The following is a 12,986-nucleotide window of genomic DNA, read 5'->3' on the forward strand; positions in this document are numbered from 1 at the left end:
ACCTATGCCTTGCAATGGGCTTCTATAGACTGAAACAACGAATAAATTTATTGTTGATGATTTTTTTTTAAAAATTCTTTTTTTTTTCTTTACCTAATGCACTTTGAGGTTACTTGTCAAAAAAATTGCACTTGGTGCTGTATTTTATTAATTGCTTGGTATTTGTATGTGCTATTGTTAATTTGTTTCTTACGGCTCAGACATTGATAAATAAAAATAACAAAAAAAATTTGGGTCATACGGATGCAACAGGAATAACATAATATACTTTTCAAATACGTTCGTTATGCTATTCTATGTGTAACACTTGTAAATAAAAACCTGTAGTATTTTATTAAATAAATAATTTATATACACTATTTTTATATTGTCTATTTTGATTTTTTCCTCTTTGCTAATTTTTTTTTATATCCATATATCAAAATTTGTATATCTTTGCCGCCAATTTCTCTTTGCCCAGGGCGGCGGAATCGCCAATAATTCCAACAATGGAACCCTTTGAAAGTTAATATACGAGTTTTAATAAAACAATCCTCTTACATTTAACCTTGGCAAATAATGAACTGTTCTAACAAACTCTAGGTAATTGCAACAGAAACTGTGTGTGCCATCATTAGGACGCCATGACAGCCACGCGAGGTTGCTGTCACTCTGACAGATGTCATTGCAAAACGTCAGCTTGTCAATAGTAGTGTTGTTGTAGTACGATGAATTTATCGATACGAAAGCAACTGCTGTTTTGTTTCGAGGGTCATATACCAACTGTAACAAAAAAAAAGTTGTTGTTAAAGCACACGGCACTAAAAAATATATTTATTTCATACAAGTAACATTTTAGAGCAGTATAATTGGTTACATACGGAATTCTTGTATTGTCAAAGTCATTTCAATTTACCAATCTGGGCGGCATCGCAAGGCATGGATCTATCTCTTCTCCGTATATATATTTTTTATATTTCAAATTATTTTGGCGATATTCATGATGTAATATTCACGATTCGGTCTTGTGATGATAATTCTATAGCAAATACAATGATAATTGGATTCTGTGGTGGAGTGAGAACCTAGACACTTTGGTTTAACACAATTAACCAAACAAATGGTGGGCACACCATTTAATTTGAGACCGCTATACTACCGGGATACTACGTTTCAACAAATAGATGATTTATAATAATAATAGTTATTGGTAAGTACATAGAACTGTTTTATCATACTTTCTCTAAAAACGTAATAGATGGCGCTAGTTAGTAAGCCCCGTAGACGTAGATATATATGTAGATAGATATGTTTACCGATGTTTTGTTCCTTTTAATTTTTTAAAAAAAATCTGTAAGTGTTTAAAATGTACTCCGAAAAATAAATAATTATTTATCACAAAATCTGTTATTCTGTTTTCCTGGATCTAGAAGAACAACCTACCATCGTCTTCAATTATCAATTTTTTAACTGAAATGAAAAAGATTTTTTTCAAAGTATAGCCAACTAATATGTCTATTTCGATCAGATTTAACCCTTAGTAGCCAGATTGACGAAAGTGATTTTTTTAATATTACTGTGTTTGCTTGAGGGTGTAGTTGAAGGGAAAAATAGATTTTTTTAATTTCGTTGGAAAGAATATTATAAACAGTAAAATACGTACAGCCAACCTATAAAAAAAACTAATAGTAATGTGAATATTCGGTTTAAAAGATTGGTATCAAAATTGAAACTCTAAGTTATTAAGGGTTAAGGGAAGTGTTTCTAATATCGAATCACCGGGAGGAGTTGACTATATTGTCGCAAATCCTAGTCCCTGACAGTTCTTTCTGACGTCCTGTCAACGTCAGACACACTAGCTCTTCTACTATAATGGCGTCAAATAAATGCAGCCATAGTAATATCGCTGTGTCATGGTTACAAGGTTATCTTATAAATAGCTGATGATAATATCTAGTATTTAATGGAATCAGACGTTACCTCGCGGAAGTCCATCCTAAGTAAGAAAAGGACCAATAATTAGCCAAAGTGCACTCTGTGTTTGGCACTAATCGGTGTAACATAGCTCCTGAGGATGCCCCGTGGTGGGGTGAAGCACGCGTTGAGTGATTTGGCGGTGACGGTTGTGTGATTCGCATTGTTTGCCGCATACGCATTTATCGGCGGGCTGGCGGGCGGTGCATTTTATTGCACGACTACCACTGCATGTGCGGAAGTGGCTTAATATTGGTCCTTTTCTTACTTAGGATGGACTTCCGCGAGGTAACGCCTGATTCCATTAAATCTATTAGGTAAAAGGTAAAAGTCCATTAGATCTAGTAGGTAAAAACATACCTTGTAATAATACAACGGCACTGGAACCACTTCATTGTTGTTTTTGTCCACATGAAGGTAAAGCTCACGTGAATGGCCGAACTTGTCGGGCAGCGTGGACACACCATGAGTGCCTGTTATGACGTTCACTGATGAACCACCTCGCGATACACGGCGTCGGAGAGCCTTGGAAAACATATTTATTTAGAAGTAGAGAACTTTAAACGTAGAGAGAAACAACCTATTCTAATTTTTTTATATGGTCCCCGCTGTTGGGGACCTCTCGTTCCCCTATCTCGTGTGGGACAGGGACTTTTTATTTCTAGTAATTTATTCATATTTTTTATTATCATCATTCTTCTCTTTAATGTATCATCTTATCTGTCGTACTGTTTCTTTCATTCTACAATTTTCCCAGTCTTTCTCTTTCATTCCATTAGCCGTACATCCATCCTCAACCACTACATTCTAGGTTTCCTTACTATTTTATTTTGCGACATTACATTTATTGTTCAAATATTTAACAGGTATTTTTTTTATAATTATCGTCTTATATTATGCTGTTTATTGCACTATTTTTGGTACTAAGTACTATATCTCTTTTATTTCTATATTTTAGTGTTTGTTTTATTTTTACCTATTGCATTAATCACCGCCTTCCTGCAGTTTCTACCTATTCTAATTTAAATAAAAGATGTAACCGTTAGTAAGCGAAAATTCGTGTGACTACATATTGAAATTAATTATTATTTACTGTCTGTCCTTGCTTATAAGCCTATCGCATTCAAATAGAAAAAAAAAATTTAATGTATCATAATTAATAGTATAGAAGATTTAAAAAGGTAAGTGGGAGAGTGTTTAGTTCATTTGTTAGAGCAAATAACAACAGTTTTTGTTAAAAAAAAATGATAAACTTCACTTCCTCCAAGGCGGCCCAGTCACCACCGTTGCCCCTCATCCATTGCGGATTCACGTTGATGTAATGAAAGGAAGCCTTCTGCGGCGCTCTCAGCACGAAGTCTGCACGCGCTGCGAGATGTCCACGAGCCAAGAACTGCAATGTGAAGATGTTGTAGGTGCCACACCTGATACATAGGTGTATCATCACCATCGTCAACCGATAGAAGCTTCCGCCAAAAACCGTCACGATAACTATGACATCTTAAGAGAGAACAATCGCCTTGTTGACAGACGACGAAACTTCGAGACGGATAGATAAACCACGCCTTTCTCCTCTTTGAGAAATAGAGAGCAGTTCGTGGGATGTGTTTTAAGTCCTCGCTGTGACACGCGAAATTATTCCAGGCGAATTTTATTAAATTTGGAGAGTCCAGCTCTGAACTACGTCGAGGTAATTGTTAGCGGTACAATGGTATGTGCAAGTCTATGTTACTCATATGCGATATAACCCACGTGCAGCCGCCATATATGACGAGGGACACAACAGAGTTCACCGAATACCTCCCATTTACATGTTATATTTAGAAACATAGTAGTGGAGTAGGGGGACATTAGAAAACGGTAGGCGTATTTTTGACACTAGACTTTATGAAAAGATGGTGGTGTTCAACAAGATACGTGTTCGACTTTCTTATCGTTTCGGCAGTGGAACAGTATCACAAATAGATTTTGTCCACGAGAAAAATGGAAGATATTTCCGCATACGTAGTCCTACGAAGTTATCTATAATAGAAGTGATGGAGTGGATCAGCCGTTTTATTCTAGCGAAAATGATTTTTTTAGCTTGTGGCAAAACGCAAGCATATCGTCATAAAGACATAAGGTACAGGTCTCCTTTCAGGATCGACACGATCAATAATCTTGTTCTACCCGCATCCAGTGACTTTCCGCGACCTTTACTATGTCGTCAGTCTACCTAGCAGGTGGCTTACTCCAGGTCTACCAGCTCATGGTCACCTCTCGAGAACCTTTGGGCCACAGTAGACGTCGGTGGCACGAGCGATATACCCTGACCACTGTCACTCAGGATAAGCAATTCTTCGAGCAAGTGATCTCGGTTCTTCTGCACATCTCATTTCTGATTCGATCTCGAGGCGAAACTTAGAAAATGAGAATACGTTTCAATCGTAGAGAATAAGGGAGAATACACAGAAGAAATATCACATCTGATAGAATAAGATTTCCTGATCACAATTTATTTTATTGAATTTTAATTTTACACATATTCTATTTATTAAAATTAATTCTTCTTCTTCTTGAAGTGCCTCTCCAACTAGTGGAGGTTGGCTATCAGCTTCCTGCTCTCTTCCTTATTTTTGGTTCTGCGTAATAGCTCAACAGCGCTGGCGATTCCGGTCCACTCTCTAATATTACGAAGCCACGACTTCTTTCTCCTACCAACCTTCCTTTTACCAGCGACCTTTCCCATCATGATAAATATTTAGCTGGGATTTTATACCTGATTCTTTGTTATGTACAACTGGTCCATGTTGCTTCCGAGTATGGCGTTGAACCTCGCTCTCTGGTTGTCTATTGTGTACACCTTTGACATTGGAATATTATTAAACAGCTTGCCTTCTGTAAATACAAAACCTTCTATTAATGAGATTTGATTTTGTCTTAATTATTTTATAACTAGCGTATTTATATTAATAGAACGACATCAGAGAACGAATATATGTATTTGCATCCTGAAGATCTGTATGTTTAGTGTTTATTGCTCCTTTTGTTTGCGATACATCAAAAACTGACACATTTTTTCTTATCAGCCGACAGATGCTCACCGCAAGACGTAGTCTTTACCCAAAGATCACCAAGACCGGTCTTACGCTCTGCTTGCTACCCGCGACCTTTCGCAATCTTAACTATGACTAAGTAAGAAAAGGACTAATATATAGCTACTTCCGCTATGTAGCAGTAGTCGTGCAATAAAGTGCACCGTCCGCCAGCCCGCTGATAAATGCGCATGCGGCAAACAATTCGAATTACACCACTACCACCGTTAAATCACTCGACATGTGTTTCACCACTCCACGAGGCATCCTCAGGAGTTATGTTACACCGATTAGTGTCAAACACCGAGTGCAGTGCACTAATCAGTGTTGGGGCTGGCGGGCGGTGCACTTTATTGCACGACTACTGCTATATAGCGGAAGTAGCTATATATTAGTCCTTTTCTTACTTAGGATGGACTACCGCAAAGTAACGCCTGAATTTATTAGATACTTAACTATGACGTCAGCTAGTCTAGGGGAACGCCTACCCTCGCCGGCTCGTAGTGGCCACTTGAACACCTCGGCCCCAATGGTCATCGCTTGCACGAGCAATGTACCTCGTCCTGCCTACTGCCAGTTCATCCAAGCAATTCTTCGATCTATTTTATTGAATATCCTTCTGGGGATCTCAATTATGAAACGATCTTGCATTGCTCTCTAGATGATCTTCAGCTTTCTATGAAAGCTGTCTCGACCCATATGTCGTCAACAGTCGAATATAGACTCTAATTATAATAAGATAGTGTTGAAAATGTTTTATTAATATGCTATTAGCCCGGAGCTACTTTGCCGATGGAGCGTTTGGAGTGGTCGAAGTACTTACCTTTTGATATAATATAAGTGATGTGTCAATGTAACATACATTATCATTTGAATTGATGTTGATTGCTTAATATATGAAGGTGATTTCTTTTGATTATTTGACCCATATGTCGTCACTGGCAAGACACATTGTTCAAAAACCTTCGTCTTCATACATTACATTTATCTTGTAATAAACGTAGAAAAATATAGGTAATCGTAATTGTTTTCGGGATCTGTAAAAGCTTTTGTAAATATATCGGTGTATGCTTTTACATTAAATTGCCTGGTAATGCTTCAGAATTATCATAAAATCAAATTATTCTTTATTCAAATAAACCATTACAGGCACTTTTGAATCGTCATTTTAAATAAAAGTACATATATATATATATATACATATATATATATATATATATATATATATAGATATCAGCGGTTGCCAAGCTCCTTGACAGTCCGAGCAAAACTTTATAATTACTTTTGAGAAGCAATTAAATATGTATTTAAATTGTACGCAAAAATGAACATACAAAACGCAAATTATGTTTATTGACATCACATAAGTAAAAGCACAGAATATTTGTACGGCATTCAAATATTAAAAATTATACTCATTTATTTTAGGTATTCTGATAATTCATTAAAATTTAGTGATTAACTGATGTCTTTCGCCGATTCTCTATAATTCTTTGACGGTTAGTTAATTCTGATAGAAGTTGTAATTTTCCGATACTTTTTTAAAAGTTATATCAAAAAAAGAGGAAAACAGCGCGGGTACATTTGTCGAGTGGTTCGCAAGATGCATTTTGACAACCCCTGACATGTCAGCAGCTCACATCAACATTAAGTAATATATAATACATGTATTACATATTACATAATGATTTGAAAAAGTTTTTTGGACAAAAACTAATAAAAACCTGCTCTTATGAAAAATATTGTTGAAGATTTCGACACTTCGACTACTGTATTAATTACAGGAAAACTGAGGGTCATCTAATATCGAAAATATTTTTCCAACCGTTATATTACCTTTTTTTGAATATCGAAAGTCAATTCTTTGTTTCAATTTTTCAATATTTTATCTGTCAAAAGTACATTAACGAAATAAATGAAAACTCTACCTAGAAACTGCGGCCTGGTGACGCTGTTTTGCATGAAGTGACTGTAAGGCATCAGCTCATGCTGGACGTACAACGTGGACTGCAGCCCCTGGTCGAAACATGCTTGGTACAGTGTATAAAATTTGTTACGAATCTGATAACCCACTCTGAAATAATAATAAAAGGATGTTTTTTAAAAAAGTAAAAAGATCACATTACAACAAATTATATCTCAATATTTTATTAATATAACTCGTCATCGTTAGTCTATATTTATCTTATTTAAGTTTATTTTTAGTTCTATTTTTTGAAAAATTTCTTATTGTACATAGGACACTCAGCTATTATGAACTCCTTGGGACTACATTTCTACAATTTTTTCAAAATTTTACGTAAAATGTGAAGATTACATCTAAGAGTTTCAAACACGAATTAATAGTTTTCAAGCATATATATCACAAGTTGTATTTCGTCCGTTTGCGCGTATAAACACACGTTGACAGACACTCTATACTAAAAATGAATATGTAAGTTTTTACACTACTTCGCTGCGCTTCTTAAAGTATTTTCTACCTAAATTGACAGGTGAAGTTTTGCTAAAATTTTACTACTTCACTATCCAAAGCCGATAATTTTTTGTGGACCCGCTAAAGAATTGTGAACTAATTGTTTTGACAACACTACATTGATAGTTCTTCGTCGAGTTTTCCGTTGACCCCTGGAGGTTCCTTTAGGAACCAAAGGTTTTGTTTTCCTGATTGTCACACCAGTATCATGTTAATCTTGTTATCATAAAGCATCAATATGTGTTGTCATTATAAAAAAAAACCTACCGATAAAGTCGATGACGACCAGCGCAGTATGTGGTAGTTTCCTCGGCCTCCACGCTAGCAGGTGAACTGCATTTGATGTCTTTGAACTCCCCCAACCAGCCGCCCGCTCGAAAAGTTTTGTGGTTAACGCATTGCACGTCCTATTTACACATGAAGCTATATTAAAACATATTAAAGCTTATTCTTATTCATTCAACATTATCATCATCATTTTAGACCTAGGATATCCATTATTGGACATAAGCCTCGCTTATTAATATTCAATAGAACCGGTTGAAAGCGATCTGTATCCAGTGACTTCCGAAACTCTTAACAAGGTTATATATCTACCCTATGATTAGCCTTCTAACACCGCATTTGCCCGTTTATGTTTTTTTTTTTTAATTTATTACCTCGCGGATCCGAAATCCTAAAAATCTTCACTGAGTACGAAGAAGCTGTAAAAGCCAGAACAGCTGAATCTCAACTTCAGAAGGTTAGAGCTCCTGCAGACCTCAGTTCTGCGTTCTATATGGCCTGCCCTCTTCCACTTCCAATTACCAATTCGTTTAGCTATGTTACTTTCTTTGGTCTCCGGATTTCCTTATTTATGATTCGATCTCTTAGAATAAAATAACTCAATGTTTAAATATGATATACAGTGTTTAATGGAATCAGCCGTTACCTTGCGGAAGTCCATTCTAAGTAAGAAAAAGACCAATGTTTAGCCACTTCCGCACATGCAGTGGTAGTCGTGTAACAAAGTGCACAAACACAAAGTGCTTGGTACTAATCGGTGTAACATAACTCCTGAAGATGCCCCGTGGAGGGTGAAACACGTGTTGAGTGATTTAACGGTGGCAGTTGTGCAATTTGCATTGTTTGCCATTTTAGATAAATTAATAAGAAAACATTTTCAATAAACATATAAAATATTTCAATGAATTTTTTTTTATTTTTGTATCTAATGGATTCAGGTGTTATTTTGCAGAAATCCATCCTAAGTAAGAAAAGGGCCAATATATAACTACTTCCGCCAATGCAGTAGTAGTCGTGCAATATAATATAATATAATGGCTAAATATTGGTCCTTTTCTTACTGATGTACAGTGATCACTAGATAGTCTGTGATAAAGACGAGTAAGTTTGCGAACTTTAACACCGCGATCTTTATAAGCTCGAACGTCTGTGACCAGTGTTATAATCAATAAAAACGGTTCAAACAGCACTCGTAACTTTTTAACCTTATAATTAATTACCTAAACCAGAGGCCGGACAACGCAGCAACCGCGGGCGCCACTGCGCCCTTCAGTAAATTTTAGCTTGCCCTTAAACTATCGCTAATTTAGACAAGAAATTCAAAACGTCGTAAATGATCGATATTTAAAAATTGCAAATGAAATGGCATCCCAATAATTTTATATAATAAATATGTCATTGCTTTTGCCACCAACTTTAATATACTTACAAATATTCTTCTGTATTTATTTAAGATTAATAATAACCTTCTTTTGTAATAAAATTTATAAATTATAAAATTAATAAATGAACATGTTTTATAAATATGAATATTATTTTTATATATTTGTTAGGTCAAAAAATAATTGGCGCCCGCCATGTATTATTAGATTAGTATTTCACTATTTACATTAAGAACTTTGACGACCTCTGAACTAAAGTATAACTTAATGTAGCACATTTTATTTTACTGACGACTATGTTAAAAAAAATAGTAAATATCGTACCATGACGTTGATACCAGTTTTGTTAGTTCCTAAAATAACATAATTCCTATTGCCCGTACATCCTACGCGCAGCATTTCCGAACTGCTAATCATTATGGCGCCCGTCGGTGTATTTGGCGCCAAATATGTTTCGTTCTTTATGTACACAGGCGACGGATGTCCGAAGTCATCATTTAAAATTAATGTGCAATCTGAAATACAAAATATATTATATCAATAATTTCGTAATGGCGTAATATACAGTGTGATTAGTTAAATGTATATCTCAATAAATTTTTTTATAATGATCTTCCAAAGACACAAGACCGTGCTTTTTTTTAAAATGACGTTTAATACTCACAATTTTTCATTGTGTGTTTAGTTTCGTGTTTAGTCTCTAAATAATTTAAATTTAAGTTAAAATTAACTAATAAGATTATTTTTTTCCAGCTCCATATATTAATTGACAGCAAATTACCTATAATAAATTACCTATAAAGCTTTTACACCTATAATTAGGGGTACGGAAATTTCGTATTTACGAAATAGATGCGAATAAATGCGAAAATTTCTTATAAATGCGAATAAATGCGAAATGTATGCAATTTTTCTGTTTTTCAAGATCATTTTTAAATGAGTTAATTGATGAATATTCACACTTTCATAGGTAAATTCAGTGATGTCAACCCCGTATCATAGACCCCTAAGGCCTACGGGATATATTTCTTGGCTTACTTATCAGTTAAGAAGCTCTTTGTTTTGTGTAAAAGACCTCTGGTCAGTTGAAAATCCCTAATTTTTAGAAAAACGCCTTATCTTTTTTTCGAACTCTGCCATCAATGGGCTAATCCATGAACTCATTAATAAAAATATAAATCATAATATGCATGACAATTTGGTGGCCGTCAAATGCAACTTTTCGTCCTTTGATGGAGCAGAATCTAATACAGAGTATTTGACATCCAACTTTACATAGTGGACGCTTAACTCATCTTTAAAATATACAATGTCGTCGTAACAAACTAACAAAGAACGCTTAAGGTTGCGAATATTAATTTTTTTACGATTTTTTAATTAACTAAACTTGTCAATGTTAAGGCATGCACCTTTAATTTTGAAAAATTTTTGTCGAAAAATGCCTATTACCCCAAATTTAATAAGTTTTAAAAAATAAATGCGAAATTTGCAATGTTTGAAAAATTTAAATGCGAAATTGGTGATTTGTTTTTTTGCGAAAATTCCGTACCTCTACCTATAATCAATCATCTTGTACATTGTATTATGTTTATGAAAAATGGCGGGAAGAATCTGAGGATTTTATTCTGATATTAAAGTGAACGTATTTTAAAACAGCTGACTAGGACAGAAGCCATCTACAGATTTATATTCATAGAAATTTATTCACTTATTTTTTACAATTATCTACTTAGGTTTATTCACAGTGATCATTTGTGTACGTTATAATAAGAATTCCAAAATCGCAAGATTTAACAAAAACTAAAATAAGATTAAGATTCCCCATAATGGTATCCTTCAATTTAAAACAGTCGTAGCTTAAAGTTTAAGTAAATATCGTCAAAGTGATCACAAATAATCGTATCAGTTTGTGGGAAAAATCCTTAACACTATAATGTGATTTTCTTCCTTCAACTTAAAAGCTATAAAATTTCTTTGTCTTTTTTTTTTTTGCATCACATTCTTAATACAGTAGTAGAGCAATTCACTCTGAAACTTTAAACTTTAAACCGCCTTAAAATCTTTCACACTATATAAGAATTTTTTTGGAATTGTTTGTTAAATAAACTTATTAATTATTATTGTGCGGCACGGGTGTTCCTACAATGTAACTGTCTAGAGACAAAATTAATAAAGAACAATGTAATAAAAGATTTATATTTCTTAACACACATGTTATATTCGGAATTCAAATTCAAATTTAAATGAAATTTCTTTATTCAACATACGATGTTATACGTGCCATATTAACGTCAACCAGTGAAACTTAAAGGGAGCTTTTACTTTTCTTTTTAAATTATAATAAATTACATATTTAATAATACTTTGAAATAGCGTCGAGACGAATAAATCATTTCCAAAGTGTGATTACTTGTATGAAGTCATATACACAGTAACTCTTAGCACATAAACGTTTTTTTTTATAAATACTTTTAAATTTGACATTAGAAGCTTTCTGAACATTATCTGTAATCCTATTTTAAAAGTGTAAACATTGTTGTTGGGTTTGTATTGTATTGTATTGTATTTGTCATAGTTAAATGTGTCAATATATTTTCATATATGCTTTGAGATAACAGTCAAAAATTTTACATATTTTTTTATCTCAATAACATTTAACGCCTTCAATTGTAAATAGCACGTAAACATAACATTGTAAATAGCTCTTATATGTAAAAAACGAGTCTATCGCGGCTGCATTATCTAACATAGTACGCTATAAGACCTAATACCGTGGTATAAGCCGAAATTAACAAAATAAAAAATAATAAAATTATAGATTTAACCACTTACTTCCAGTCACATATTTAATTAAATATAAAAGTAAAATACACACTGTTACACTAAGCGACGTCATGATACAATTAATCAATCTCCTCTATTAATTCGCAATATTTTAATTTAATTTATTACAAAGACAAAGACGCTACCGTCGTGCAAAGTGAACCTATTTCGTTACACGCTTGCGTCATCAATGTGTTAGTAATGTACAGTTGTGTCGATAAGACAAAGAGAATTTATTTCATTAAAATTTTTACCATCAATTTATTAAATTACAGTTGCAATTTGGTAAAGTATATAGCTTACACACTAATAGAACAATAAAGGGCTATGCTTAGAGCTTCACCACCAGATTGAATCAAGAATGTGAACTTCCTCAGATGAACCAAGGTCACTGACGTAAGTCGAAGAATTACTCATCTGAAGTAGTAGTGAGAGGAGCACATTCTTACTGCAACCGACAGCCGTTGGAGACGAAAGAGCCTTTAGACTTGGTGTGGATAAAGTCTTGGCTTGGGACCGAAAACATATTCAAGTTTTTATATTAGGAATAAATTAAAATGTAATTATATTAATTGAGATGTATTAAAACTGTGATAAGTATACTTATAAGTGAATTCATAAACAATAATCTGTGATAAACTGTAATAAATAAGACAGTGATGAGAATGAATGAATGGGAATGAATAGAAGAGAAAGATAGATAGAATTGTAGAGTGAACGAACGGAAAGGTAGGTACTGATGCATGAAAGAAGAGTGTGGTAATAAAAAATGAAATGTGATAAAATTAATAAAAGAAAAGTTAAATACATGTTCCCACACAAATAATGGTGGAAGGAGAGATCCCCAATAGCCAATAGCGAGGGTCACAAAACAAACAACCATATTCAAGTTCGTAAAAAGTCACTGAATACGACTGGTTTTTTTTTGGCCCCCTTTTATTGGAGGCCTCTCGTGTTCCCCTAACATAGGTAAGGTTAAGGTTTTAAGTTATTCAC

General features: G+C 34.0%; 1 protein-coding gene across 1 annotated transcript; it reads right to left on the bottom strand.

Annotated features, from left to right (window-relative positions):
- Positions 1-443: 443 nt before the first annotated feature.
- LOC137926128 (uncharacterized) lies at positions 444-12,128 on the bottom strand. Its single transcript, XM_068769657.1, has 8 exons — positions 12,000-12,128; positions 9,492-9,682; positions 7,768-7,907; positions 6,956-7,101; positions 4,712-4,830; positions 3,212-3,346; positions 2,314-2,478; positions 444-762 (listed from the first exon to the last, which is right to left on the bottom strand). Exons 1-8 carry the CDS (start codon positions 12,061-12,063, stop codon positions 520-522), a joined length of 1,203 nt encoding a protein of 400 aa, XP_068625758.1. The 5' UTR covers positions 12,064-12,128; the 3' UTR covers positions 444-519.
- Positions 12,129-12,986: the final 858 nt, after the last annotated feature.

This window comes from Battus philenor, unplaced genomic scaffold, assembly GCF_028537555.1.
Source record: "Battus philenor isolate CCGP_79_NKW_IND1 unplaced genomic scaffold, ilBatPhil1.0.hap1 SCAF_29, whole genome shotgun sequence".
In the NCBI taxonomy this organism is placed as follows: Eukaryota; Metazoa; Arthropoda; class Insecta; order Lepidoptera; family Papilionidae; genus Battus; species Battus philenor.